A 25,008-nucleotide genomic window follows, 5' to 3' on the forward strand; every position below is an offset into this window, starting at 1 on the left:
TCCAGAGGGTAGTGAGGTCTGCACAACGCATCACCGGGGGCAAACTACCTGCCCTCCAGGACACCTACACCACCCGATGTCACAGGAAGGCCATAAAGATCATCAAGGACATCAACCACCCGAGCCACTGCCTGTTCACCCCGCTATCATCCAGAAGGCGAGGTCAGTACAGGTGCATCAAAGCTGGAACCGAGAGACTGAAAAACAGCTTCTATCTCAAGGCCATCAGACTGTTAAACAGCCACCACTAACACTGAGTGGCTGCTGCCAACACACTGACACTGACTCAACTCCAGCCACTTTAATAATGGGAATTGATGGGAAATGATGTAAATATATCACTAGCCACTTTAAACAATGCTACCTTATATAAATGTTACTTACCCTACATTATTCATCTCATACGCATACGTATATACTGTACTCTATATCATCGACGGTATCCTTATGTAATACATGTATCACTAGCCACTTTATACTATACTATGCCACTTTGTTTACATACTCATCTCATTTGTACATACTGTACCCGATACCATCTACTGTATCTTGCCTATGCTGCTCTGTACCATCACTCATTCATATATCCTTATGTACATATTCTTTATCCCCTTACACTGTGTACAAGACAGTAGTTTTGGAATTGTTAGTTAGATTACTTGTTATTACTGCATTGTCGGAACTAGAAGCACAAGCATTTCGCTACACTCGCATTAACATCTGCTAACCATGTGTATGTGACAAATAAAATTTGATTTGATTTGATTTGATTTGACATATTTTATTAGAGTTAAGTAATGTCAATAAAATATGGTAAATAAGTGTGAAGCAGTAATGGGCAGTCACTACCATCATGGGACTTCATTCATTGTTTTATTCAGCGTTTAGTGTAGTGTGTACACTTTAGTGTAGTGTGTAGTGCATTTCATCTTTAAAAAAAATATCGAAACAAAGTCGAAAAATAGACTATTGGAATGAAAGAGAGCGGTTGTTATCAGCCTTATGGAAATGATGGATGTCTTTGAGTGCCTCCTTGTATTGTACAGCAGGTTAGCCAGACAGACATCTACCACATCACAGTAAAACAACTCATCTAGAGTCTAGATTGACCCTTAACCCTATCTCAGCTCATTTCAGATATAGGAATGTTTTTTTTTTTTAGGATGATCCTTAGTTTACCAGTTTATTTGTTTAGTTTATTGATAGTATACTGTAAAAGACAGATCGTTCAACTTCTCTCTACTCTGACTGAGAGAATGTCCTTCAAAATGAGCGATAGAACAAGAGAGATGATGAATATTTCAATACCTTATTTTAGTCAAACGTATGTCGTAAGGATGAGCTTTGGTTGTGGAATTGTAGGGCACTGTATATGTTGGGTAACACAACTTTACACTGCAAAAATGAAGGTGCTTTGTGGTTATATATAACATGTTCATTAATTGTTTATGGTTCAATGGACAAGCATGGGAAACAGTGTTTAAACCCTTCACAATGAAGATCTGTGGAGTTATTTGGATTTTTAAGAATTATCTTTGAAAGACAGGGTCCTGAAAAAGGGATGTTTCTTTTTTTGCTGAGTTTAGTAGGGGGAAGCGGTTTTGAAACAGAGTAAAACAATGTACTACCTGAACTTGTCCAATACAAATACATATTTTTGTTTTCTTTTGTAAATCATTTTGCAACGGTTTGCTCTAATAAACACAACCCAGGTCATACACATTACCTTCCCATCTTTACTGAGAAGGTCCTGGCTCTTGTCCTGGTCGGATGACAAACGGTCGATGCTCTCCTCTGTAGTGGCTTCAAGGTCAGTGGAATCAGACAATGCCAACCTCTTCTTGGCTGAGAGAGAGAGAGAGAGAGACAGAGAGAGAGACAGAGAGAGAGACAGAGAGAGAGACAGAGAGAGACAGAGAGAGACAACAACAAACAAACTAACAATCACAAGCAAAAACGCGAAACATAACCCATTCCTTACATACAAATGAATAGTACATAATATTTTTATAGCGCTTTTCTCAGACCAAAAAAACTGAAACATGGAATTCAAACTTGGCTGCTCTCCACACTCGCTGGAGTCACAACACACACGACAATCTCTAACTGATTCAGCCTCAGTAGAGAATGTCACCACTGTGCAAAGATGAAACAGTATGCCAGTCACACCTGGCACGGCGTCTGCCCCCTCTGCGTCGGCAGTGCTGGTGTCCCCTCCATCCTCTGAGATCTGTTCCCCTGCCTGCTGCAGGGTCAGCTGGTGGCACACGTCAAAGGCCTGGCCCACCGTCCGCACGATGCGCATGGCCTGGGACTGGAGGTGGGCAGGGGGAGGGGGGAGAGGGAGGTGAGTTGACGGAGGGACGGGGGAGAGAGGTAGGTGAGGGGAGGGAGGAGAGGGGAAAAAGAGAGGAGAAGGGTAGGACAGAGATGGGATCAGGTGTGGAGAAAGGGGGAAGAGGAAGGAAAGGAAGAGGGGGTAGTGGGATGGAGATAAAGGGAGAAACAGTTGAAAGAGAGGGAGATAGAAAGAGGGGGGAGTGAGGGATGGAAATAGGAAGAGAACAAAAAGCACAGTAATTCAGCGATGTAGCCTTACTGATCTACTGTAGAGGTGCATGCTTTCGTTGTAATGGATTGGTTCATTCTAGAGCCGTTTTTCCTTGAGTTATCTACAGTTATATATGTCACGTGTGACCATGTGTGGAATCCAGGTGAGTCTGAAGACACGCAGGTGACAGGTGTGCGCCATAACGAGCAGCCTGGTGACCCAGAGGCCGGAGAAGCAAGTTCAGGGAGTGAGTGTTCAAAAAAAATAAACACATAATACACAATAAGAAACACGAACAACGCACAGACATGACACAGGAACAGAAACAATAACTCATGGGGAAGGAACCAAAGCGAGTGATATAATTAGGAAAGGTAATCAGGGAGGTGATGAAGTCCAGGTGAGTTTGAAGACACGCAGGTGCGCGTAACGATGGTGACAGGTGTGCGCCATAACGTGACAATATACAGTTATATATATACAGTGCATTCAGAAAGTATTCAGATACCCTTCCCCTTTTCCAAATGTTGTTACGTCACAGCTTTATTCAAAAATTTATGAAATAACAAACAATCTACTCACAATACCCCACAATGACAAAGCAAAAACAGGTTTTTAGACATTTTTGCAAATGCATATATAAAAACCAAGAGATACCTTATTTACATAAGTATTAAGACCATTTGCTATGAGACTCGAAATTGACCTCAGGTGCATCCTGTTTCCATTGATCATCCTTGAGATGTTTCTTCAATTTGATTAGAGTCCACCTGTGGATTATTCAATTGTTTGCTGTCTATATAAGGTCCCACAGTTGACAGTTCATGTCAGAGCAAAAACCAAGCCATGAGCCTAGACACAGGATTGTGTCTAGGCACAGATCTAGGGAAGGGTACCAAATGTCTGCAGCATTGGTCCCCAAGAACACAGTGGCCTCGATCATTCTTAAACGGAAGAAGTTTGGAAGCACCAAGACTCTTCCTAGAGCTGGCCGCCTGGCCAAACTGAGGGGGAGATGGGCCTTGGTCAGAGAGGTGAACAAGAACCCGATGGTCAGAGCTCCAGAATTCCTCTGTGGAGATGGGAGAGCCTTCCAGAAAGACAACCAGATGGAAGTCACTCCTCAGTAAAAGGAGTGACAACACGCTTGGAGTTTGCCAAAAGGCATCTAAATGCCATGAGAATGCCATGAGAAACAAAATTCTCTGGTCTGATGATACCAAGATTGAACTCTTAGTCCTGAATGCCAAGCGTCGTGTCTGGAGGAAAGCTGGCACTAGTGAAGCATGGTGGTGGCAGCATTATGCTGTGGGGATGTTTTTCAGCGGCAGGGACTGGGAGACTAATCAGGATCGAGGGAAAGATGAACGTAGCAATGTACAGAGAGATCCTTGAGGAAAACCTGCTCCAGAGTGCTCAGGACCTCAGACTGGGGCGAAGGTTCACCTTCCAACAGGACAACGACCCTAAGCACACAGTCAAGACAATGCAGGAGTAGCTTTGGGACAAGTCTCTGAATGTCCTTGAGTGGCCCAGCCAGAGCGGCCCATCCAACCTGACAGAGCTTGAGAGGATCTGCAGAGAGGAATGGGAGAAACTCCCCAAATACAAGTGTGCCAAGCTTGTAGGGTCATATCCAAGAAGACTCAAGGATGTAATCGCTGCCAAAGGTGCATCAACAATGTACTGTGTAAAGTGCTATGTAAAGTATGTACTACTGTTCTAGACTGTATAACACTATTTTTTTCATTTTCAGTAGATATTTTTATTGGCATGGCCACTGCTGAAATTGAACCCACAACCGTTATGAAACCAGCGCTGTGCTTCAACCAACTGAGCCACGTGGATGACAAGGTCAACACTAAGATTCTGGGGATACTATAAACCCTAGACAGTGATCCATGGGAAGCCACATGAAGTCCAGTAAATCAAGCCCAGTATCATCGGTTCATCCTCCCCTCCAATGGCAAAAGTTCGATCTGGAAGCCTGAGATAAGAGCTTCAAGGCTGGAGTCATCTGAATGGCAAGACTGCACTACACAGGATTACAGCCTGTGTCTCTGTTCTCTGGTAAGTGAAGATGGTGGGTGGTGCAGCTTGAAGATGACATTAAGGACAGAATTAAAAGCCTCTTTCTTCCCACCTCACTCAGTGACTGCGTCCTAAATGGCACCCTATTCCTTACGCAGTGCATTACATTTGACCAGGGCCCATAATCCCCAATAGGGAATAGGGTGCCATTTGGGATGCAGACACTCATTAGTATGCTGCTTCACTCAGTCACTGTCTACAGTACATGACTGGTATCCATGGTGAAGTGATGAGAGCCAACCTCATTGGTGGTGTTGCTATCCAGGCTTTTGTTATGCAGAAATGTATCGCTGTTCCATATGCAGCTATGGGGTAGTCGCGTGCCATTCATTTTCCCAATAATTTTTCTTGCATGCATGTGAAATTGAAATTCTTCAGGTGTGTGTACTGTGTATAAAATGTGTATGCACTGTGTTCATGTAGATCAGAAAAAAAATGTGTGCGCGTGCATGCACAGCGTGTGTGTATGTGTTAGTATAGACTAAGCCCTCGAAGATCCCTATTGATCCAAGAGTCCCAAGTAAAATATAATGCATCATGGCACATTCCCTATACCCAGCCCCCTTCCCTCCCTATTCCCTGCCCCTTCGCTATTTTGCTGCTGCCACGATCTGATACCCTGTAGAAATAAGCGGATTATATCACTGATCTGGAACCTGTGGATATCTTTAATCTCATACTCAGCCCACTCCCATAGAGTTACACCCTTCTTACCCATATAATCATCACATAGAACATTCAGTTGAAGTAAGAAGTTTACATACACTTAGGTTGGAGTCGTTAACTTGTTTTTCAACCACTCCACAAATTTCTTGTTAATAAACTATAGTTTTGGCAAGTCGGCTAGGACATCTACTTTGTGCATGACACAAGTCATTTTTCCAACACTTATTTATACAGAGATAATTTCCCTTATAATTCACTGTATCACAATTCCAGTGGTTCAGAAGTTTGCATACACTAAATTGACTGTGCCTTTAAACAGCTTGGAAAATTCCAGAAAATGAAGTTATGGCTTTAGAAGCTTCTGATAGGCTAATTGACATAATTTGAGTCAATTGGAGGTGTACCTGCGGATGTATTTGTAACGGTTGTCGTCTTCCTCTTCTTAGGAGGAGTAGGAAATATCAGACCAATATGCAGCGTGGGAAGTGTTCGTCCTATTTATTTCACTGAACACAGAAAACAAGCGAATAAAGAAAACCCGAAACAGTCCGGTATGGTGAAAAACACTGAAACGGAAAATAACCACTCACAAACAAGGGTGGGAAAACAGGCTACCTAAGTATGGTTCTCAATCAGAGACAACGGTTGCCAGCTGCCTCTGATTGGGAACCATACCAGGCCAAACACATAGAGATAGAAAACATAGAACACAAAACATAGAATTCCCACCCCAACTCAAGCCCTGACCAAACTAAAATAGAGACATAAAAAGGGAACTAAGGTCAGGACGTGACAGTATTTCAAGGCCTACCTTCAAACCCAGTGCCTCTTTGCTTGACATCATGGGAAAATCAAAAGAAATAAGCCAAGACCTCAGAAAACAATTCTGGTTCATCCTTGGGAGCAATTTCCAAACGCCTGAAGGTACCACGTTCATCTGTACAAACAATAGTATGCAAGTACAGTGCCTTGCGAAAGTATTTGGCCCCCTTGAACTTTGCGAACTTTTGCCACATTTCAGGCTTCAAACATAAAGATATAAAACTGTATTTTTTTGTGAAGAATCAACAACAAGTGGGACACAATCATGAAGTGGAACGACATTTATTGGATATTTCAAACTTTTTTAACAAATCAAAAACTGAAAAATTGGGCGTGCAAAATTATTCAGCCCCCTTAAGTTAAGACTTTGTAGCGCCACCTTTTGCTGCGATTACAGCTGTAAGTCGCTTGGGGTATGTCTCTATCATGTCTCTATTTTTTCCCATTCCTCCTTGCAAAACAGCTCGAGCTCAGTGAGGTTGGATGGAGAGCATTTGTGAACAGCAGTTTTCAGTTCTTTCCACAGATTCTCGATTGGATTCAGGTCTGGACTTTGACTTGGCCATTCTAACACCTGGATATGTTTATTTTTGAACCATTCCATTGTAGATTTTGCTTTATGTTTTGGATCATTGTCTTGTTGGAAGACAAATCTCCGTCCCAGTCTCAGGTCTTTTGCAGACTCCATCAGGTTTTCTTCCAGAATGGTCCTGTATTTGGCTCCATCCATCTTCCCATCAATTTTAATCATCTTCCCTGTGCCTGCTGAAGAAAAGCAGGCCCAAACCATGATGCTGCCACCACCATGTTTGACAGTGGGGATGGTGTGTTCAGTGTGATGAGCTGTGTTGCTTTTACGCCAAACATAACGTTTTGCATTGTTGCCAAAAAGTTCAATTTTGGTTTCATCTGACCAGAGCACCTTCTTCCACATGTTTGGTGTGTCTCCCAGGTGGCTTGTGGCAAACTTTAAACAACACTTTTTGTGGATATCTTTAAGAAATGGCTTTCTTCTTGCCACTCTTCCATAAAGGCCAGATTTGTGCAATATACGACTGATTGTTGTCCTATGGACAGAGTCTCCCACCTCAGCTGTAAATCTCTGTAGTTCATCCAGAGTGATCATGGGCCTCTTGGCTGCATCTCTGATCAGTCTTCTCCTTGTATGAGCTGAAAGTTTAGATGGAGGGCCAGGTCTTGGTAGATTTGCAGTGGTCTGATACTCCTTCCATTTCAATATTATCGCTTGCGCAGTGCTCCTTCGGATGTTTAAAACTTGGGAAATGTTTTGTATCCAAATCCGGCTTTAAACTTCTTCACAACAGTATCTCGGACCTGCCTGGTGTGTTCCTTGTTCTTCATGATGCTCTCTGCGCTTTTAACGGACCACAGTGCAGGTGCATTTATACGGAGACTTGATTACACACAGGTGGATTGTATTTATCATCATTAGTCATTTAGGTCAACATTGGATCATTCAGAGATCCTCACTGACCTTCTGGAGAGAGTTTGCTGCACTGAAAGTAAAGGGGCTGAATAATTTTGCACGCCCAATTTTTCAGTTTTTGATTTGTTAAAAAAGTTTGAAATATCCAATAAATGTCGTTCCACTTCATGATTGTGTCCCACTTGTTGTTGATTCTTCACAAAAGAATACAGTTTTATATCTTTATGTTTGAAGCCTGAAATGTGGCAAAAGGTCGCAAAGTTCAAGGGGGCCGAATACTTTCGCAAGGCACTGTATAAACACCATGGGACCACACAGCCGTCATAACGCTCAGGAAGGAGACGCGTTCTGTCTCCTAGAGATGAACGTACTTTGGTGCGAAAAGTGCAAATCAATCCCAGAACAACAGCAAAGGACCTTGTGAAGATGCTGGAGGAAACAGGTACAAAATTATCTATATCCACAGTCCTATATCGACAGCCCTATAACGAGTCCTATATCGACATAACCTGAAAGGCCGCTCAGCAAGGAAGAAGCCACTGCTCCAGAACCGCCATAAAAAAGACAGACTATGGTTTGCAACTGCACATGGGGACAAAGATCGTACCTTTTGGAGAAATGTCCTCTGGTCTGATGAAACAAAAATAGAACTGTTTGGCCTTAATGACCATCGTTATGTTTGGAGGAAAAAGAGGCAGCCTTGCAAGCCGAAGAACACCATCCCAACCATGAAGCATGGGGCTGGCAGCTTCATGTTGTGGGGGTGCTTTGCTGCAGGATGGACTGGTGCAATTCACATAATAGATGGCATCATGAGAGAAGAAAATTAGGTGGATATATTGAAGCATCATCTCAAGACATGAGTCAGGAAGTTAAAGCTTGGTCACAAATGGGTCTTCCAAATGGACAATGACCCCAAGCATACTTCCAAAGTTGTGGCAAAATGGCTTGGGCTAGGGGGCAGTATTTTCACGTCCAGATGAAAAGCGTGCCCAAAATAAACTGCCTGTTTCTCAGGCCCAGAAGCTCAGATATGCATATAATGGTAGATGCATATAATGGTAGATGTAGATGGAAAACACTCAAAAGTTTCTAAAACTGTTAAAATCATGTCTGTGCGCACGACCTGGAACTCACTCCACTTTCATTTGATCCGCTATTGAACACAGTATATTCCGTTTTAAATTGAATCTATTATTTACGTTTTAAAATACCTAAAGTTAGATTAGGAAAGTTGTTTGAAATGTTTGGACCAAGTTTTTACACTTTGTATTCATGTTGGGCGAGTTGGAACCAGTGTTTTTCTGAAATAAACGCGCCAAATAAATGGACATTTTGGTGATATAAAAAGGAGTTTATCGAACAAAAGGAACATTTATGATGTTTCTGGGACATATTGGAGTGCCAACAGAAGAAGATCTTCAAATGTAAGGGATGAATTATATCGTTACTTCTGACTTTCGTGTCGCACCTGCTTGGTTGAAATATGATTTTCATGTGTTTGTATCATGGTGTGCTGTCCTCAGATAATCACATGGTTTGCTTTCGCCGTAAAGCCTTTTTGAAATCTGAAACAGTGGCTGGATTAACAAGAAGTTAAGCTTTATTTTGGTGTATTGCACTTGTGATTTTATGAAAGTTAAATATTTCTAATAATTTAATTTGAATTTTGCGCTCTGCAATTTCACCGGATGTTCCGCTAGTGGAACGTCTAGCTGTAACAGGTTTTAAGGACAACAAAGTCAAGGTATTCGAGTGGCCATCACAAAGCCCTGACGTCAATCCTATGGAAAATGTGTGGGCAGAACTGAAAAAGCGTGTGCGGGCAAGGAGGCCTACAAACCTCTCAGTTACACCAGCTCTGTCAGGAGGAATGGGCCACAATTCACCCAACTTGTGGAAGACTACCCTAAACATTTGACCCAAGTTAATAAGTCTACCCCCTTCTTTTTCAAACATTCTGTTAAAAATCGCGCAACTTTTCAGCGTCCTGCTACTCATGCCAGGAATATAGTATATGCATATGATTAGTATGTGTGGATAGAAAACACTCTGAAGTTTCTAAAACTGGTTAAATCACGGCTGTGACTATAACAGATTGTGTGTTTCATCGAAAAGCGCAAGAAAAACTGCTCTCTGAAAGCTAAAAATAATTTCCTTTCATGGGTTGTTAAAAGGGCACAAAATTAATTATGGACCTGCATGCAATTCCTACAGATTCCACACGATGTCGCCATTGTCGTCATTTTCCAGGGACTTTTTTGTTGGTAAATCCAACTAACTGGATTCAATTTCTTCCGGTCTCCACCAGGATGTTTTGAATGTGCACATTGGCAGCCATTGATTTGAAGACGAGGAGCTATTGAATATACATCGCCCTGTAATCATTTTGATAGATTATAAACGTTTACTAATACCTAAAGTTGGATTACAAAAGTATTTCGAAGTGTTTTGTGAAAGTTTATCGTCGACTTTTTTAATTTTAAAAAATGACGCTGCGTTTTAAAACGATGTTTTTTTCTGAATCACACAGCTTCCATAGAAAGCTATTTTGGGTATATATGGACCGATTTAAACGAAAAAAAGACCCAATAGTGATGTTTATGGGGCATATAGGAGTGCCAAGAAAGAAGCTCGTCAAAGGTAATGAATGTTTTATATTTTATTTCTGCGTTTTGTGTAGCGCCGGCTAAGCTAAATCTTTGTTTACGTCGCATTCAGGCATTTTGGGGTGTTGCATGCTATCAGATAATAGCTTCTCATGCTTTCACCGAAAAGCATTTTAAAAATCTGACTTGTTGGCTAGGTTCACAACGAGTGTAGCTTTAATTCAATACCCTGCATGTGCATTTTGATGAACGTTTGAGTTTTAACGAGTACATTTAGCATTTAGCGTAGCGCATTTGCATTTCCAGGTGTCTACTTGAGACATCTGCGTCTCAAGTAGGAGCAAGAAGTTAAATAATGTAAAGGCAATGCTACCAAATACTAATTGAGTGTATGTAAACTTCTGACCCACTGGGAAAGTGATGAAAGAAATAAAAGCTGAAATAAATCGTTCTCCCTACTATTTTGACATTTCACATTCTTAAAATAAAGTGGTGATCCTAACTGACCTAAGACAGGGAATTTTTACTCTGATAAAATGTCAGGAATTGTGAAAAACTGAGTTTAAATGTATTTGGCTAAGGTGTATGTAAACTTCTGACTTCAACTGTATACTGTAGAATTATAGGATCTCTAAGGTCTTACCTTCCTCTTGGATTTGAAGACATTACAACGGAACATGTTGCTCTTTCCATCTCTTGCAATGTAACTGAAGATCTTCAAGTCCTGGGCGTCATGTGACACATAGAAAATCCTAAATGGGACGGGGAAGTATCTTGATCACGAGAATTTGATTGATTTCAATCTGAACTACTCAATCAAAAATCATCAATGGGTTTGTATGGACATAGCAAAGAATAGTCTTAAAGAGGGTTATGTTTGAGGGCACTTTGTGCCTGTCTTTACCTGTAGATGGGGTCTTGTGTTATCATGACTGTATTGTCATCCCAAGACCACTCTTTCCTCTGGAACACAACCACAGAGCGACAACACTTACGCAACGCTGTAATTCACTCCTATGACTTATGACTTAGGGTCAGTATTTCACCTATAAGAAACACGTATACAGTGCCTTGCGAAAGTATTCGGCCCCCTTGAACTTTGCGACCTTTTGCCACATTTCAGGCTTCAAACATAAAGATGTAAAACTGTATTTTTTTGTGAAGAATCAACAACAAGTGGGACACAATCATGAAGTGGAACGACATTTATTGGATATTTCAAACTTTTTTAACAAATCAAAAACTGAAAAATTGGGCGTGCAAAATTATTCAGCCCCTTTACTTTCAGTGCAGCAAACTCTCTCCAGAAGTTCAGTGAGGATCTCTGAATGAACCAATGTTGACCTAAATGACTAATGATGATAAATACAATCCACCTGTGTGTAATCAAGTCTCCGTATAAATGCACCTGCACTGTGATAGTCTCAGAGGTCCGTTAAAAGCGCAGAGAGCATCATGAAGAACAAGGAACACACCAGGCAGGTCCGAGATACTGTTGTGAAGAAGTTTAAAGCCGGATTTGGATACAAAAAGATTTCCCAAGCTTTAAACATCCCAAGGAGCACTGTGCAAGCGATAATATTAAAATGGAAGGAGTATCAGACCACTGCAAATATACCAAGACCTGGCCCTCCCTCTAAACTTTCAGCTCATACAAGGAGAAGACTGATCAGAGATGCAGCCAAGAGGCCCATGATCACTCTGGATGAACTGCAGAGATCTACAGCTGAGGTGGGAGACTCTGTCCATAGGACAACAATCAGTTGTATATTGCACAAATCTGACCTTTATGGAAGAGTGGCAAGAAGAAAGCCATTTCTTAAAGATATCCATAAAAAGTGTTGTTTAAAGTTTGCCACAAGCCACCTGGGAGACACACCAAACATGTGGAAGAAGGTGCTCTGGTCAGATGAAACCAAAATTGAACTTTTTGACAACAATGCAAAACGTTATGTTTGGCGTAAAAGCAACACCCTGAACACACCATCCCCACTGTCAAACATGGTGGTGGCAGCATCATGGTTTGGGCCTGCTTTTCTTCAGCAGGGACAGGGAAGATGATTAAAATTGATGGGAAGATGGATGGAGCCAAATACAGGACCATTCTGGAAGAAAACCTGATGGAGTCTGCAAAAGACCTGAGACTGGGACGGAGATTTGTCTTCCAACAAGACAATGATTAAAAAAACATAAAGCAAAATCTACAATGGAATGGTTCAAAAATAAACATATTCAGGTGTTAGAATGGCCAAGTCAAAGTCCAGACCTGAAACCAATCGAGAATCTGTGGAAAGAACTGAAAACTGCTGTTCACAAATGCTCTCCATCCAACCTCACTGAGCTCGAGCTGTTTTGCAAGGAGGAATGGGAAAACATTTCAGTCTCTCGATGTGCAAAACTGATAGAGACATACCCCAAGCGACTTACAGCTGTAATCGCAGCAAAAGGTGGCGCTACAAAGTATTAACTTAAGGGGGCTGAATAATTTTGCACACCCAATTTTTCAGTTTTTGATTTGTTAAAGTTTGAAATATCCAATAAATGTCGTTCCACTTCATGATTGTGTCCCACTTGTTGTTGATTCTTCACAAAAAAATACAGTTTTATATCTTTATGTTTGAAGCCTGAAATGTGGCAAAAGGTCGCAAAGTTCAAAGGGGCCGAATACTTTCGCAAGGCACTGTATATGGAGGTTCTTCAACCTTTTCCATCTGCAGAGACACTCAAGATGAGGGACCTTGCAGCTTCCATGAAGGACAGAGAGCTATGGCATTCGATCATTCATCAAATCACCACATTTCACAACCATAAGCCATTCCGCCTCCATACGCAAAGGAAGCCTGTTTACGTCTGACCATAGAATCGTCTTTTCATCACTGATGATTAATTTTCCTTTTGATTTACTGCATCTGGAAAATAACAGTTGTACACTTCACACTGGTGGAAACATTTAGCAACTCTAGCCCTTCAATTTGATGGGCTAAGAAATAACATAACAGTTTCAGTTTCTTGTATCATTGACCTTGGTGCAAAATAATAGTTGATGTACAAAAGTGCAAATGAAATGTATCCACTCACTACTGTGAGTGTAGAGAGTGGCTCCTGAGTGGCGCAGTGGTCTAAGGCACTGCATCTCAGAACAAGGGGTGTCACCGCAGTCCCTGGTTTGAATCCAGGCTGCATCACATCTGGCCGTGATTGGGAGTCCCATAGGGCGGCGCACAATTGGCCCAGTGTCGTCCGGGGTAGGGCGTCATTGTAAATAAGAGTTTGTTCTTAACTGACTTGCCTAGTTAAATAAAGGATAAATAAAAGGAACTTACTCTGGATAAGGGCATCTGCTAAGTGGCTAAAATGTTGACGGGAGTTTTCACTATGAGCACAAGACAGTCAAGCTCATGCAAATGTAGGAAAAGGCACACATTCTCCAATAGAACAATTCATAATCAAGACCAACATTTTGGTAGCTACTCTGACTTCATCGGGTATTTCATATTTTGAAGGGGACGTACCTTTTTCTTTTTTCGCAAAACCACCCTTACACCATCCGCAGACACGATGATGTTGACTTTCTTCTTCTTGATGTTCTTCAATTTGAATTCATACTGTGGGGGGAAATGTAAATTCCATAGATTTGTACATGAAACTGGAATATAAAAGGATTCACACAAGCTCACGGTATATAGCCTAGGGGTGACATCATGGACTTTGTGTGTGTATCATGTCATTATAGTTTGTACATAACCACAGAGCAGGGTTGGAGTAAATTCCATTTCAATTCATTCATATTCAGGAAGTAAACTTAGACTCCAATTCCAATTTTCCTCAACCTTGTCAGAGATACAGTTCCTGTAGAGATGTAAAGGGATGGAAACATATTCATTAAGGCAGGGAGTGAGTACTTCAGTATTTACCATCGTTGTCCCTACAAGACACCATCTGCTGCTGAGAGTAAATGAACGTTTGGGTCAACACAAAGTTGCCTAAGGCTGAAGAAAATGGGAAAAGTCAGATAGTAGAGCTGGCAAAGTCTCCAGCATCTAGATTCCCCCTCCCCTCAGAGTGCATTAGACATGAAGGAAGACTCTGCAGTGTGCACCGCTTTTATTCTTGCCTTTGAGTAGTTAGAACCGTTCTCGCTGCCTCACTGCAGTCAAAGGGACCAGACATCTAAACGACAAAACACTAATCTAAAATAAACATGTTTTCCCCAAATGAGGAAACACAACATCAGAAGTCGAATTGATCAAATGAGGACTTTTATCAAAAGCATTTTCCCCCCTCCGATCCTCAACCAAAAGGCTCATCAGGATTCTCTCATGTCAAAGGTTTGAAGATTCTCCATGCTGCTCTTCTTTTCCTGTAAAAATGCATGATATTCTGCCTGTTCTATTGGCTGACTTTTTACTTTTTACTTAATTTTTAGTATTGGCCTATGGACTATTTTATGAAAGGGTGGCTACTTTGAAGAATCTCAAATCTCAAATATATTTGGATTTGTTTAACACTTTTGGTTACTACATGACTCCATATGTGTTATTTCATCGTTTTGATGTATCCACTATTATTCTACAATATAGTCAAAATAAAGAAACCCTTAAATGACTAGGTGTGTCCAAACTTTTTACTGATACTGTATATATTAAGCATACCAGATGGCACAATTGTCTTGTTTTTTAATTTATTTACGGATACTCAGGGGCACATTCCAACACTCAGACATAATTTATAAACAAAGCATGTGTGTTTTGTGAGTCCACCAAATCAGAGGCAATAGGGATGACCAGGGATGTCCTCTTGTCCTGCTAAGCATTCAAAATGTAATGAGTACTTTTGGGTAAAAGGGAAAATGTATGGAGTAAGAAATACATTATCTTCTTTAGGAATGTAGTGGTGTAAAAGTAGTACAAAAAAATACAGTAAATAGTAAAGTACAGATACCCCAAAAACGACTTAAGTTGTATTTCAAAGTATTTTTTACTTAAGTACAAAATGTGGTGCCAGGACAACAACCTCTCCTTCAATGTCAGCAAGACCAAGGAGCTGATCGTGGACTTCAGGAAACATGGGCAGGTGCACAGCCCCATTCACTTCGATGGGGCCGCAGTGGAGAGGGTCAATACCTTCAAGTTCCTCGGTGTCCACATCATTGAGGATCATGGTTCTCTCCCACCGGCACAGTTGTGAGGAAGGCACGGCAGTGTCTCTTCTCCCTCAGGAGGCTGAAACGATTTGCCATGGCTCCTGACATCCTTAGAACCTTTTACAGCTGCTCCATTGAGAGCATCCTGACTGGTTGTATCACTGTCTGGTATGACAACTGCGCCACCCTCGACAGGAATGCCCTACAGAGGTTGGGGCGGATGGCCCAGCGCATCACTGCGGGTGAGCTCACAGCCTTCCAGGAAGTACATGCCAGGCAGTGTCTGAGAATGGCCCTAAAAATGGCCAAAGACTGGCCACCCAAGACATGGACTGTTCTCCGTGCTCCCGTCAGATGGTGGAGACGGTACCGGTGCATCAAGGCTCAGACCAACAGACGGTACCCGTGCATCAAGGCTCAGACCAACAGACGGTACCCGTGCATCAAGGCTCAGACCAACAGACGGTACCAGTGCATCAAGGCTCAGACCAACAGACTCCTAAACAGCTTCTATCCCCTGGCCATAAGATTGTTAAATACAACCACTACACTGCTGTTCATTGATTATTGATTTCCATTACCATTAGTATCTATCTATTTATCCTGCTACTGGTCTACTATTACTCCTGTTTACATGCATGTATTACCACTAGTATATTATCTTAAGTATTCATATATTATTGCTACCAGTTACTTTCCAGCCCTGTTCACATGTATATCCACCTATCACGTCCTCACTGTCACTCTAACAAACACTTACACACACAATCACCACCAGACACACACACACCCACCCACCACTTATGCTGCTGCCATACTGTTTACTACATACTGTACTGTTTAAACATACTGTTTCTTATTTATTATTGTTTGTGTTTTCTTTCTTATAGATAGATAGATAGATAGATAGATAGATCTATTTTTTTGTTAAACTATTTTGATATTGATTACTGCACTGTTGGGTAGAGCAGGCAACTTAAGCATTTCACTGTACTTGTGCATGTGAAAATAAAACGTATAGAAATTTTCCCTCTCTGGGTGTCATTGAGGAACTGGCCGACCTCTGTGTGACACAGACGCATCACTAGATTAAATGTAACATTTGGCTCTCCCAGCTGACTCTGCAGCAGTTAAATCCTCTCTGTAACACTGTAATACTCTGGCCCACTGCAGTATCCGTTAATGCCAGACACCATTGCCATCTCCGTCTCATCTCTCCAGAGGAGTGGATGTCTCTTAAAGAGATGGTTAGGGGTATTGGTTTTAAGATTTAGAAAGAGGACTCTTCAAACAGAGATGGTTAGAAATATTGGTTATATAAGATTGGAAGAGATGGCTGGTTTAAGGCCTTCCCACACTGTACGTCGGATTTAATATTTTACTATTATTCCGTCACACTGTGCGATGTTGTCAAATTAAAATCTTGATATCAACATGGCTAGATTGTATGATTTGCTTACATTCTATCGCCACATTCTGCGATTGGCTTGCGAGGCTACGTCAGCCGACATCAACTGCAGCGGTCGATTTAATCTGCGCATGTGCCAGCACCCGCAGCACAAGCTTCCCAAGTGAGTTCGGAAAAACTGAAAGTATGCATCTTAGAAATAGTTTTCACATACGAACTCCGAATCAAACAGGCTTCCCAAAAGTAACATGGTTTCTATGGTAGAATGTTCATTTTGATTGAATTTTTTTTTTTTTTTTTTTTGCCATGTCAACAAGATTATTAGGGAAATCATTATTCTTGCAATGCATGCAAATGTTTTTATCGAACTATTTAATTAATATGACAACTCCCAATAATCACAATATTGTGTGCATACTCAGTGCCGACCGTGTTCCCATTGGTCAGTCACCGGCATCGGCTTGTAACACCCGGAACACTACACTATAAATGTTAAAAAGTTCTGACTGCCATAACTTTGTCCGAGCCTACGACCGCACATAGTGTTACTTAATCGGCAGACCTAGACTTTAGCTGTGTTCGAATAGTCATACTAACCTCACTAACAGTACTATTTGTGATGTAAATTGAGTATGTAGTAGGCTTATTGGTCATAGTATGGATATAGTTAGTATGCCAAAAGTTCCCGGATGTCGTATTAAATTCGCCAAAATACAAAGTATACAAACAGTGGACACTATTTCCGTGCTTTTAGGGCCCATAATGCTATTCTTCAGAAAATGGGCGTGGCTTCACGTTTTCAGATTTTAAGAAAATGGCGGAAAATATGCAGCCGAATTTCAACGAGGGAGGATACAAATTCATTGCTCTAACTAATTATGAAAAATGCTAAGATGTTGAGCAATGTAATAAAGTAATGATTTTTCAAATGGCTGACAATGTGTTATCTACGCTATCCTTACTAACCGCATAGCATTACAGCTGTATGTACCAGTATGTTAGATACTTACCTAACGTTAGTTGACTACTAAATACATCGAACTTGCCAGGCAGTATATTAACTATATGCTATCTAACTAACTACCAAATGTTTATTGACTTGGTTATTCACGTCATTCTTAGCTAAGTGGTATAGGCGTGCGTTCTCAATAGACATGGTTAATTCTGGCTATCTACTCCGATTTCAGAGCACTCTTGTCTGAGTGTGCAAGAGCGCAGAATAACTGATGAATTTACAAACGCTCAACACCCGTTAAATATGGCCGGTGTCAGTAAACTTCGGCAAAAAAACGTAATTAAATTGTTGCCAGCAGCACAGTTACTGTCACCAATGCTCTGGATAACATAAAAACAGCCTAACCAGCTCTGCTAGGGTGAGTAAAATGGTCAGAGTGAGGTGTTCTCTCATTTGTGTCTGGTAGTCGCTAGCAAGTTAGCCAACGTTAGCCAGTTATCTTGGGTGCTTGACTGCCATTGTAAGGTCAGAACACTCGGATCCACCCTACTCTTTGGCCAGAGCGTCCAGTGTGCTCTCTGAACGCTTGGAGAGCAAAACACTCTGAATTTACAAATGGACAATCTAACAAAGCTCTGAATTTACGAACGCCCAGAGCGCACTCTGAGTGCTCCCTGGTACTCCAGATTGAATTTACGAACACACCCGAAAATGTAAAATGTCTAGCTAGTAATTTATGCTAACAAGCTAACAAGAGGTTGCACAGCAAAAGCGAAGCACTAGTATGCTCAACTGAAACGATAGTTCATTTACAGTATACTAAAATGAACTAATGGTATTTAGTATGTAGTATATACTCATTAAGGGTGCGCTCGTAAATTCCCTCTGGCTATCTACTCCGATTTCAGAGCACTTGTCTGAGTGTGCAAGAGCGCAGAATAACTGCTGAATTTACAAACGCTCAACACCAGTTGAATATGGTCGGTGTCAGTAAATGTCGGCAAAAAAGCGTAATTAAATTGTTGCCATCAGCACAGTTACTGTCACCAATGCTCTGGATAACATAAAAACAGCCTAACCAACTCTGCTAGGGTGAGTAAAATGGTCAGAGTGAGTTCTTCTCTCATTTGTGTATTGAATTAGCTAGCAAGCTAGCCAATGTTAGCCAATTAGCTTGGGTGCTTGACTGCAGTTGTGAGGCCAGAACGCTCTTGATCAACCCTATTCCTCGGACCAAGCACCTAGTGTGCGCTCTGAACGCTCAGAGAGCGAAAAACTCTGAATCTGACAAAGCTCTGAATTTACGAACGCACCCTAAGTATGTAGTATACAGTATGTTAGTATGGGTATTCGAGCACAGCTGCTGTCACACTAAACGAGCCAAGATGTCCGACAATCATTTATGAACCTAAGAATTTGCCGTGGACTTTTTGTCTGGGTCCGCAAAAACGTGGCATAAGACTGCTAAAATCGTGGTCTGTGGGGGCCTTTAGACTGTTATTATAGTCTTATAGCCTTAGAATATTATGATTGACTTGCAATATTTGATAAGAGGCAATGTCATTCTGTTTTATATGCAGATACCATACCAATGTGAGAGAGTAGAATATTAGTCTCTTTAAAATATATTTGCGTGCATGCACACACACACATACAGTCCAAGTTTTGAAGGGCATTGCAATATCCCTAATATATAGCGAAAGTATTTTTTCTGGAAGGGAGAGAAATACATTTAATATTATGGCTCACAGATTGTATTGTTGAAAGTGTCTTACCCTTATCCTTCTCATTGCAGCCACTATCTCCATTCGGCTATTTGGACGACCGACTTCCAGACTGCCAATGTACTATAATATTTACAAAGTTATGAGACGTCATTAGTAATTCAAGTAGCCTATCGATATTTTCAACTCTTACTCTGATCTCAACTGCTTCTTGTCAAAAGGAGTTCACTATACATTCTGAATAAATTGTTAAGGTACTGTACATGGATTTGAATAGCAAACAAGTTGGTATATAGCTTAATAAAATGAATTAATAGATGTCAAAAGCGCACCTATAATCTAATACAGTGCGTTTAGAATTAAATTAACAAGCACAGCGTAATATTAGCGTACGATTAAAATAAAACATGTACATATATCCTCATTACATTGTACTGTCATAACATTTTGGAAGAATGTCATTTTAGATATCAATTCATGATTTACTAAGCGCGACGCCGGGTCACTCCTGTTATCCTTAACTACATTGTTACCCCACATTGATAAGCGGTTACTGTAGTTTATCGCCTACTAGGTAACCTTACCTTTGCCTCAAAGCAGACCCCATGCTGAAATGCCGCCTCGTTGTGCATGGGGATCCTCAAGTCCTGTGCATCATCCACTAAATTATACTTGGTTATCCCTGGCATCGCCCTTCCGATACACGACTAGTCCGACACTAGTTTTATGCCAACGCTATTAGAATACTGTAAATACGCGCATCTCGCTCAACACTCACGAAGGTATTTGATTGGTTAGTCGCCTATGGAATGGAACCACTATGTTAACACAATATGCGTCTAGCGGTCCAATTTTTTACAGTCCGAGATAGAATATCTGCCGCTCTAGTGCTGTTTTGGATGACGCACAATTCTCAAGGGCCGGATTCGATTATGCTGAGGTGCAGGGCACCGGTCTATGGCCCATGAAGGAAACGGGCAAAAGCGGTGAGGGAGGAGTGTACATCTCAAATTGAACCGTAATCTGCGCCAGTGTAACGCCGCATGGTGCATCGTCCAGAAACATACATCTTTTTCCATTAAATGTATGTTTGAATTCTCAAACTAGTTGTCATTGGGAAGGCAGATAACAGGATTTTATCAAAAGCAAATCACATTGACGTGAAAACTCAGAATCGTACTCATTACCACGTCACTTTTGTTTTGAACCGACTTTGCCGTGTGCTTTGAACTGGGCACATGGCTCACGCCGGGGAGGCAATCCGGTTTTAAAACGAACGCAATCAAATTTCACCCGGTGACAAACACGCCTACCCGGGGTCCCGAGACAGATTAATCGAATCCCCTCAAGGCAAGGTTGTCCGTTTTTCCTGTTTTGGCCATAAATAAAAACAACAGGTGATGTGCAGTTTACGCGCGTGCCAAATCAAATCCATTTTTATTTGCCACATGCGAAGAATACAACTGGTGTATACTTTACCTTGAAACGCTTGCTTATGAGCCTTTCCCAAGAATGCAGAGTTTAAAAATAACAATGAAAATAAAAAAGATTAACAAGAGGAAAAAAAGATAAGAATGGAGCTACAGTGAGGACTGCACCAGCACCAGATCATTCTGCTGTGGTATTTGAGGTAGATAAATTACCAGTCAGAAGATTGGACACACCTACTCATCCTTGGGGTTTTCTTTATTTTAACTATTTTCTACATTGTAGAATAATAGTGAAGACATCAAACATATGAAATAACACAAATGGAAAAATGCAGTAACCAAAAAATATACATTTTATATTTGAGATTCTTCAAAGTAGCCACCCTTTGACTTGATGACAACTTGGCACACTCTTGGTGTTCTCTCAACCAGCTTCATGAGGAATGCTTTTCCAACAGTCTTGAAGGAGTTCCCACATATGCTGAGCACTTGTTGGCTGCTTTTCCTTCACTCTGCAGTCCAACTCTTCCCTAACCATCTCATTTGGGTTGAGGTCAGGTGATTGTGGAGGCCAGGTCATTTAATGCAGCACTCCATCACTCTCCTTCTTGGTCAAATAGTCCTTACACAGGCTGGAGGTGGGTTTTGTGTCACTGTCCTGTTGAAAAACAACTGATAGTCCCACTAAGCGCAAACCAGATGGGATGGCGTATCACTGCAGAATGGTGTGGTAGCCATTCTGGTTAAGTGTGCCTTGAATTCAAAATATTTCACAGACAGTGTCACAAGCAAAGCACCTCCACACTATCACACCTCGTTCTCCATGCTTCAAGGTGGGAACCACACAATGCGAGGTCATCCGTTCACCTACTCTGCGTCTCACAAAGACTTGGCGGGTTGGAACAAAAAAATCTCAAATGTGGACTCATCAGACCAAAGGACAGATTTCCACCGGTCTAATGTCCATTGCTCGAGTTTCTTGGCCCAAGCAAGTCTCTTCTTATTGGTGTAATTTTGTAGTGGTTTCTTCCTTTGCAGTAATTCGACCATGAAGCCCTGATTCACCCAGTCTCCTCTGAACTTTTGATGTTGAGATGTGTCTGTTACTTGAACTCTGAAGCATTTATTTGGGTTTCATTCTGAGGTGCAGTTAACTCTAATGAATGTATCCTCTGTAACTCTGTGTCGGTCCTCATGTGGGCCAGTTTCATGATAGTGCTTGATGGTTTTTGCGACTGCACTTGAAGAAACTTTAAAAGTTCTTGAAATGTTCTGTATTGATTGACCTTCATGTCTTATAGTAATGATGGACTTTCGTTTTGCTTTGCTTATTTGAGCTGTTCTTGCCATAATATGGACTTGGTCTTTTACCGAATAGGGTTATCTTCTGTATACCACCCCTATCTTGTCACAACACAAATTATTAGTTCAAACGCATTAAGAAGGAAAGAAATTCCACAAATGAACTTTTAACAAGGCATACCTGTTAATTGAAACAAATTCCAGTTGACTACCTCGTGAAGCTGATTTAGAGAATGCCAGAGTGTACAAAGCTGTCATCAAGGCAAAGGGTGGCTACTTTGAAGAATCTCAAGTATAAAATATATTTGGATTTCTTTAACACTTTTTTGGTTACTACAAGATTCCATATATGTTATTTCATAGTTTTTAAGTATTCACTATCATTCTACAATGTAGAAAAACAACTCTTGAATGAGTATGTGAGTCCAAACTTGTGAATGGACTGTGTGTACATGAAGGCAGGGTAAAGAGACTAGGCATCAGGATAGAAAATAATAACGGTGCTTTGAGAGACTAGTCACCTCCACCTTACCTGTCACCCTAGACCCACTTCAATTTGCTTACCGCCCCAATAGGTCCACAGATGATGCAATCACCATCACAGTGCACACTGCCCTATCCCATCTGGACAAGAGGAATACTTATGCAAGAATGCTGTTCATTGACTAGCTGTTCAGAGTATCAGCAGCAAATGAGTGTCAGCAGCAATTTTTTTCAGAAATTCTACACATTTTGCCATGGGGCAAAGAGAAAAACTGTGCTGTTTTACAGCTTATTTCCTGCAATTCTACCCATTTTGCCATCGGGTTGAGAGACAATTTTGCCATTATAAAGCTAATTCTGTGCAATTCTATACGTTTTGTGATGACTTATACCATGTTAATATAATATCTGAGTCAGAATGACCAACAACATGCCCGGTCGGTATTCGTCCACGATTACAAGTTTAGATACAGTGCGTTCGGAAAATATTCTGACCCCTTGAATTTTTTCCACATTGTTACCTTACAGCCTTATTTTAAAATGGACTAAATTACTTTTTTTCCTCATCAATCTACACACGATACCCCACAATAACAAAGCAATAACATTGTTTTTTTGTTGCATATGTATTAAAAATAAAAAACAGAAATACCTTATTTACAAGTATTCAGAATCTTTGCTATGAGACACAAAATTGAGCTCGGGTGCATCCTGCTTCCATTGATCATCTTTGAGATGTTTCTACAACTTGATTGGAGTCGACCTATGGTACATTCAATTGATTTGACATGATTTGGAAAGGTACACACCTGTCTATATAAGGTCCACAGTTGACAGTGCATGTCAGAGCAAAATCCCAGCCATGAGGTAAAAGGAAGTGTCTGTAGAGCTCCGAGACAGGATTGTGTCGAGGCACAGATCTGGGGAAGGGTACCAAAATATTTCTGCAGCATCAAAGGTCCCCAAGACCACAGTGGTCCCCATCATTCTTAAATGGAAGAAGTTTCAAACCACCAAGACTCTTCCTAGAGCTGGCCGTCCAGTCAAACTGAGCAATCGGGGGGGAAGGGCCTTGGTAAGAGAGTTGACCAAGAACCCGATGGTCACTCTGACAGAGCTCCAAAGTTCCTCTGTGGAGATGGAAGCACCTTCTTGAACAGGCCTAAGCAATTCCAGACCATGGGGGCCTGATTGGTGTCACACTTTTCCCCCATCCCTAGCAAACACACCTGATTTAAACTAATTGCATTTTTAACTGAAGATCATCATTAGTTGATTATTGGAGTCAGGTGTGTTAGCTGGGGCTGGGGCAAAAGTGTGACACCAATCAGTTCGCAGAGGACTGGAGTTGTCCAGGCCTGTTCTAGGAGGACAACCATCTCTGCAGTACTCCCCCAATCAGGTCTTTAAACCTGTTTTGCTTCGTCATTATGAGGTATTATGTGTAGATTGATAAGGGGAAAAAAAGTTTATTCAATTTTATAATAAGGTTGTAATGTTACAAAATGTGGAAAAAGTCAAGGGGTTTGAATACTTTCCGAATGTACTGTAGCTGGCTAGGCTAACGACCAATCAAAAGTTGTTAGCTGACATGGCTAAGTGAGTGACTGTCAGCGACTGACATAACAAGCAAAAAACTGCTGATGCACAACCAAATTTCAAAGTTGCACCTGGTGTATTCTACTTTCTTACTTAATGGTAAGTTGCAACCACGACTGTTGCTTATGCCTGGAACCGGCCCTGTGTATATACAGTGCCTTGCGAAAGTATTCGGCCCCCTTGAACTTTGCGACCTTTTGCCACATTTCAGGCTTCAAACATAAATATATAAAACTGTATTTTTTTGTGAAGAATCAACAACAAGTGGGACACAATCATGAAGTGGAACGACATTTATTGGATATTTAAAACTTTTTTAACAAATCAAAAACTGAAAAATTGGGCGTGCAAAATTATTCAGCCCCTTTACTTTCAGTGCAGCAAACTCTCTCCAGAAGTTCAGTGAGGATCTCTGAATGATCCAATGTTGACCTAAATGACTAATGATGATAAATACAATCCACCTGTGTGTAATCAAGTCTCCGTATAAATGCACCTGCACTGTGATAGTCTCAGAGGTCCGTTAAAAGCGCAGAGAGCATCATGAAGAACAAGGAACACACCAGGCAGGTCCGATATACTGTTGTGAAGAAGTTTAAAGCCGGATTTGGATACAAAAAGATTTCCCAAGCTTTAAACATCCCAAGGAGCACTGTGCAAGCGATAATATTGAAATGGAAGGAGTATCAGACCACTGCAAATCTACCAAGACCTGGCCGTCCCTCTAAACTTTCAGCTCATACAAGGAGAAGACTGATCAGAGATGCAGCCAAGAGGC

At 41.2% G+C, this 25,008-nt stretch overlaps 1 protein-coding gene across 1 annotated transcript in view; it reads right to left on the reverse strand.

Moving 5' to 3' along the window:
* LOC139386916 (carboxyl-terminal PDZ ligand of neuronal nitric oxide synthase protein-like) overlaps positions 1-20,353 on the reverse strand; it is a 37,879-nt gene extending 17,526 nt beyond the window's left edge. The window contains exons 1-7 of the mRNA XM_071132799.1: positions 20,001-20,353; positions 19,468-19,539; positions 13,699-13,791; positions 11,091-11,149; positions 10,830-10,938; positions 2,170-2,314; positions 1,727-1,845 (exon numbers count right to left, since the gene is read on the reverse strand). Coding sequence (XP_070988900.1) covers positions 1,727-1,845; positions 2,170-2,314; positions 10,830-10,938; positions 11,091-11,149; positions 13,699-13,791; positions 19,468-19,539; positions 20,001-20,105 — 702 coding nt within the window. The 5' untranslated portion in view covers positions 20,106-20,353. The remainder of the gene's footprint in view (positions 1-1,726; positions 1,846-2,169; positions 2,315-10,829; positions 10,939-11,090; positions 11,150-13,698; positions 13,792-19,467; positions 19,540-20,000) is intronic.
* Between the last annotated feature and the right edge of the window lie 4,655 nt (positions 20,354-25,008).

This window comes from Oncorhynchus clarkii, chromosome 28 (genome assembly GCF_045791955.1).
Source record: "Oncorhynchus clarkii lewisi isolate Uvic-CL-2024 chromosome 28, UVic_Ocla_1.0, whole genome shotgun sequence".
Classification (NCBI taxonomy): Eukaryota; Metazoa; Chordata; class Actinopteri; order Salmoniformes; family Salmonidae; genus Oncorhynchus; species Oncorhynchus clarkii.